Here is a 6000-nt window from a genome sequence, read left to right as displayed (position 1 = left end):
GGTATTCTATTTATTTACTTATTTAAAAATATGGCCATGTTTCCCCCTTGGAGCACCTCACAGATCCTCCCCATCTCCTACCCTATTTAAGTCAGCTTAGTTTTCTCCTCTCTTCCCCCCAAATAAATGAGAATCAAGAGAAACAGAGGAGGGTGGTTCTGGGGAGAGGGGAGATGGAGGGTAGGTACTGGGAGTAATGCAAGAAGGGGAAACTGCAGTTAGGATGTAATGTATGATAGAAGATTAAAATACATGTCAAAAATTTTTGAAAAGACAAAAAATACTCAAAAAACGCTAAACAAAAGCCTATAAAATAATATTTATCTGCTTTGTGTTGACAGTTCTTGGTCATGAGGGCTGCCTTGAACTGTGCTCGAGATACCTAGTGACTCTTCACTGAAGAAAACTGATTTCCCTTTCCTTGCTAATAGCTTCTTGTTTAGACGTGGGACTTAGTGTCCAGTGTCCGGTTTGAACCAGTGCAGGTCTCATGCATGCTGTTACAGTCTGTGTGAGTTCACATCTGTATGGGTCTTGCTGTGTCTGGAAGATGCTGTTTCCTTGGAGGCAACCGCCGTCTCTGGATCTTGTTATTTTTCCTCCTTTTCTATTCTCCAACCTGAAAGACACTCGCTGATGTAACGGACTCATGCACAGTTAAAACAAAGCTGGGTATGATGCACAGCTTGTCCAGGAGTGCGGTGAGTGGGGGCGCAATGGTGAATCGCCCTTGACATTTAGCTGGAAAAAAGAAAACATTTTATGCTTCCGTATTTTTCAGTCGCAAAGCGTGACGTTTAGTTTAACTTGTTTCTTTATATGTCACTCTTTCTTTAACCACAGTTTTGCTCCTGGGTCCTTGAATCAGGTGAAAACTGAGCACTGACCCAGTGCCTCAGAGACCCTGGGCTCCTCTTGCCACCTTGGCCCCTTTGCCTTTCAGAACAGCTATCAGTGGGACTCAGAGGCTGTCTTCTGGACGCTATCCCAGAAGGAGCTCCCAATAGGTCTGAGAGATCTGTGAGTACAAGTTTTCAGGACACTCTAATGGCTGCTCCTGGAGCATATAAGAAGCCACATCAGAGGCCCCACATTGCTCCTCTAGGGAATTTGAGGCCACAGCCTGGGAATGGAGCCCAGGCTGTTTGGGTGAAGGGGCCTGGCGCCGGACGTGGCCTGCAGACTCAGGGCTGTGCACATATTCACACAAAAGAGGCCGGAAAGTGACAGGAGGAAGCTGTGCGTCACAGGGGACTGAGCGGGACCCTGCCGCGCCTGCCCAGCTCCAGGACAGACCCGCACTCCAGCCTTGAGCGCTCTGCAGCCAGCTCCGTGGCTTCCAATGAGACTCCTCCCGCTTCTAGGTGAGTATGGGCTGGGACTGGGAGGCAGCCGAGCGCCCACCTGCAGGGAACCAGGGAATGAGACTTTTAACTAGCTGGGGTTCAAGTGTTAAGTGTGTCTGGCTAGGTCTCCAAGGAAAACAGACTCGGGCTTTCACAGGATGTTTTTCTGCTTGGCCTTTTCACTCTGGACCTTGCTACTCACGACCCGGGGCTTTTACCTCTTTATTTTTCCTGGAGAAATCCCGAAAGTCCTCCAAGTCTCAGACTTTGACCTTTCTTGTGATCGCCTCCAAGAAACTTGGGAAATCTAAACCGCAAATGCTTGAGAGAGGCTTCCTGACATTTTTAAAGCTACTGCCTGCCTGGAGTTTTGGTTCATTTAAAATCCTGTTTTGGTGATACATGGGGAGAGATAATAAATCACTTCTTTGAAGGCAAATTAATCCAGGTTTAGGAAGTACATATAGTCTTATAAAGGGCTGGGACTTAGAACTGACTGTGTAAGACTCTCTGGGTACCAGATAAGGACCATTTACCCAGGACAGCTCTTTTTGGGAACAATGGCTTTGTGATTCATCCCTGTTCCGTTCCAAGCTTGCTTTTAAGTGGGCCTGGAACAGGACAATAAAAAGCAATGCTCTATGATTTTGCTTATCGTTTCCTACAGCCCTCAAAACAGTTTTGTTTGTCACGTTGGGCAGGTGTCCTGTGGCTGAGAGCCCAATCACAGAACAGTGTGCTGAACTTTGTTTTCATTTTCCCTAATACAAGATACCCTAAAAGGCATTTTTGTCCTGAGAAGAGCAGAATGACAAATGCCAGAACACTGGGTGAAGGGCAGGAACATGCATTTCTTCTCGTAGATATGACAAGTGACATCTTAAAAATAGAAGATTTTAGTTTGTGGAGACCCAGATACTCAATTTACCTTGGTTTCTGGAGGGAAAAGGTAACTCCCAAGGCAAGAGAAGGGAAATTGCTTTGTAATCAGGCTATACCTTTGCAAGTAACCACTTCACTTCAGTGGCATGAGATACTGAGTTTCCTGGACTGGATGACCTCATAGTTTTTATTATAAGGCTGGATTCTCCATTATGTTATAGTTTTACTGAAACTTCTAAGTTCCTTAATCTTTAGGTGTAGTCACTTTTCTTCTAAGGTTTAACTAAATGAGTTATTGGGAACTTTTCATAATACACCTTTCTAGATAAAAAGAAATAAGAGCACTGTGGAGTACTGATCTTTAACACAAGAATGGGAAGTTTCCTGTTTTTGATAAGGTCTATGTTTGATTTTATTTAGTGGGTTTCTCCACTTTGTTGAATTGCTCCTACACACAAAATTGTACCAAGACACCGTGTCTACCAAATGCCAAGTGTGAAATCCACAATGGTGTGGAAGCCTGCTTCTGTGGTGTGGGGTTCTCTGGAAACGGCGTCACGATTTGTGAAGGTAAACAGTCTTGATCTCTTCTGAGCTGCTCATGAGATTCAGTTCTGAGGTGGCTCCTTTCTGCTCTCCACAAACAACAGAAATCACCTGTGCTGCTAAGCTCCTGTAAATCTAAGAAAGAAACCTAGTTAACTGATCAACAAGCATGAACTTCTTATGTCAAAATGTATTATTTTTAGTATTGATATTGATTTATCCCATCATACTTTTTGCTTTGAAAGTTAAAGATTGCTATGTCATTGAGCCAGAAAGTCAAAACACAAAGAAGAGAGTCAATATCCCTGAAAGCTCCCAGAGCCCAGTCGATGTTGGCATGTGTGCTCCTTAGATGTTTTCTGTAGTAGCAAACTACTTAATTTCAGTTTGGTGTTAAGCGTAGGAAATAGAATTGTGTTGTAGTAGTGCACACTTGTAATCAGAATGCTTTATGGAAGGACAAACAGAAAGATTGCAAGTTTGGGGGAAGTCTGCCCAGTATAGTTCCTCTCAGAAGAAAAGACAAAAAAAAGAAAAGAAAAAGAGAGAGAAAGGAGAAGGGTAGAGAAGAAAGAGAGAGAAGGGAGAGACAGAGGAGTAGAAGGTGGAGAAAGGAAGGAGGAGAAAAGAGAATTTTAAAATAGATTCTTCTCTATGATAGATTCTTTCCATAGAATATCCTGGTGGCGCCTGGGCAGAGCATGGTCGGAAGGGTCTTTGTAAGGTGCAATTCAGAGAATTGACTGGATAGGGTGAGCGAACGCCACCTGGTAATCCAATTGAGCTGTAATCTCTCAGCCAGTGTTTCTCCCTGACAGCAAGACTCACTTCCTCTTTCTTGGTTCCCATGATCCTCAACAGAGGCTAATTTTAAGCAGATCATTAGAGAAACATTCTATACTGAGAGACAGAAAAAGGAAAAGAGGTTGTAAGTCATATAAATTAATTTCAAATATAATTAAGTAGTAAGTTCACATTAGAGCTATGTGGTGTTATATTCCTAAATGTATTTAAGAACACATGGACTTTTTCTAATTAAGCTAAGCTAGGATATAGTGCTTTGTTAATATTGCATGCTGTTGCTTATAGCATAAACAAGTTGTGTCTCGTGATTTAACTTGATAGGGTCTTAAAAAGATTAAATATGCAGCATATAGCAAAATCCAGACTTCATCATAATTAGTTTAATGCTTAAAAAATGTACAGCAAAGATGCGGTTTGCTTAATGGTGCATTAGATCAGCCGTTTCTGTTCTTACATCCAACCAGAATTTGTAATATACTATTCTACAAGCACTACAAAATACTTACCATAAATAACCACACATTTTTAGTGTGTATTTAATTGAATAGCATGAAGGCAAGCTGATAGCTCAATGACCTTCAAAATATTGCTTCCAATATATCAGCATGCTTTCCCACTAATCACTCCAAACTATTCTGTGGCACTTAAAGACACCATTGCCTTTCTGTGATTTAGATAATTTTACTGTCATGATTATCATCATTAACATCAATAAACTTTTAGTTTGGGCCTTTGACAACCAATGAGCTAATAATCATGATTTTTATGACTTATTTGAAAAATACATGTTCCAATACACAGCGTTGTCTCTGCTTCTACTGCCTGCAAAAAAAAGAAAAAAAGAAAAAAGAAAAGAAAAGTATTTTTCATTGGGAGAAAAAAACTACTGAAAGACTTGTGACTTGCAATTTCTTCTCACTCTGAAACAATTGGTAATGGGATTTATTTCTTTTTAAAAATACATTAACTTAAATGCCATTTCTAGTTAAAGGAAGTTTCGTATTCACTTGATTTAGTAGTCATTATCTGAGTTTGTAATGTCTTCCCAAACTGCTAAAGAGTGATTTTTCTCTTTTCAACATCATTTTCAGTAGGTATGCTAATATGTTCTTTAGAATTAAACTTAAAACATTACATTTTCAGTTACTGAAATTGTAGATTATATGTTGGCTATGAAGATCTTTTTGTTGGATTTTTTATCTCTAAATAGATATACCTCATATTTCTTATGTGTCTTTGCAAGCATGGCACTGTATCAGTAAGAAATGTCTGAGTAGGATTTCAGCTATAAAGATGCCAAGTGATTTAAAATTAGAAGTTGTTTTTTTCCCAGTATCAAAGCCATCAGCATCATGATCAACAGAGAATTTGATTTTTTAGAAATACCAGAGACATGTTTCGGTGATAGCTCGCTCCCACTAACTATATGACAAGAGTCTGTTTTAAACAGTCACATAAATATGGCGTACATGGTTCCAAGCAAACAAACTTAATAATGAATTAATCTTATCTAATCAATTTGTTAATTGACAGGGAGTCATTGGTAACTTTTATCATCATTATCCTCATCACTGTCATCACTGAGACTGATAATAAGTATTGCACATTGATCCCAAGGCCTGTGTTAGTACAATGCCTCCCCTGTTAGAGGCCCCTTTTATCTTTGGAGAATGGGTCAAGGAATGCAACCAAGAAGTGGTAAAAAGAATTGGTTAACAAGTGTTGTCCAATTCTGCAGCTGTAACTTTTCTTTAAATATCAAAATATGCAAATTTATGCATGTATAGATAGATGATAGATAGATGATAGATAGATAGATAGATAGATAGATAGATAGATGATAGATAGATAGATAGATAGATAGATAGATAGATAGATAGATAGATAGATAGATAGATAGATCCTTCTGAATTCTGCCCATTTAGTGTTGCTTGTATGTTTATGGCTTTAGGGCTGACCACTTGGTCGTATATAGCCAACTAAGTTTATTCTCACCTAGGGAGACTAATTCTTCCTGTCAGTGATCATTAATTGATTGTAGCTTTCCCTCTAGTGATGGGGCCTTGTGAGTGCTCTTCATCCATGTTGATATGTCAATTGGTACTGTTATTTTTCAAATTCTGTATAGGCTACCATAGTAGATGCAGCTTGTCTGTCCTATGTGGAAGACTCAGTCTCTCAGCAAACATTCTAGTCCTCTGGCTCTTACAACATTTCTGTCCCCTCTTTTGTGATTTGTCTGAGCCTTAGGTATAAGGGTTGTGTTGTAGGTGTATCATCTGAAGCTGTACAACTACGGTCAATTGTTCTCTGCATTCTAACCATTTGAGGCTTTCTGAAGTTGTCTCCATATACTGTAAAAGGAGCTTCATTGATGAATGTTAAGAGCTATACTTCCCTGTGGGTATAAGAGGAAGTATTT

General features: G+C 39.8%; 1 protein-coding gene across 2 annotated transcripts in view; it reads left to right on the top strand.

Moving 5' to 3' along the window:
• The first annotated feature begins 1261 nt into the window (after positions 1 to 1261).
• The window catches only part of Adgrl4 (adhesion G protein-coupled receptor L4), an 87755-nt gene continuing 83016 nt past the window's right edge, over positions 1262 to 6000 (top strand). The window contains exons 1-2 of one of the 2 annotated variants that reach the window (XM_075981089.1): positions 1262 to 1364; positions 2649 to 2798. In XM_075981089.1, coding sequence (XP_075837204.1) covers positions 1343 to 1364; positions 2649 to 2798 — 172 coding nt within the window. In that variant the 5' untranslated portion in view covers positions 1262 to 1342. The remainder of the gene's footprint in view (positions 1365 to 2648; positions 2799 to 6000) is intronic. The other variant, XM_075981090.1, reaches the window with a different exon arrangement.

The sequence above is a fragment of the Microtus pennsylvanicus genome, chromosome 7 (assembly GCF_037038515.1).
Source record: "Microtus pennsylvanicus isolate mMicPen1 chromosome 7, mMicPen1.hap1, whole genome shotgun sequence".
Lineage (NCBI taxonomy): Eukaryota > Metazoa > Chordata > Mammalia > Rodentia > Cricetidae > Microtus > Microtus pennsylvanicus.
This window is presented reverse-complemented; position numbering and strand designations above follow the sequence as displayed.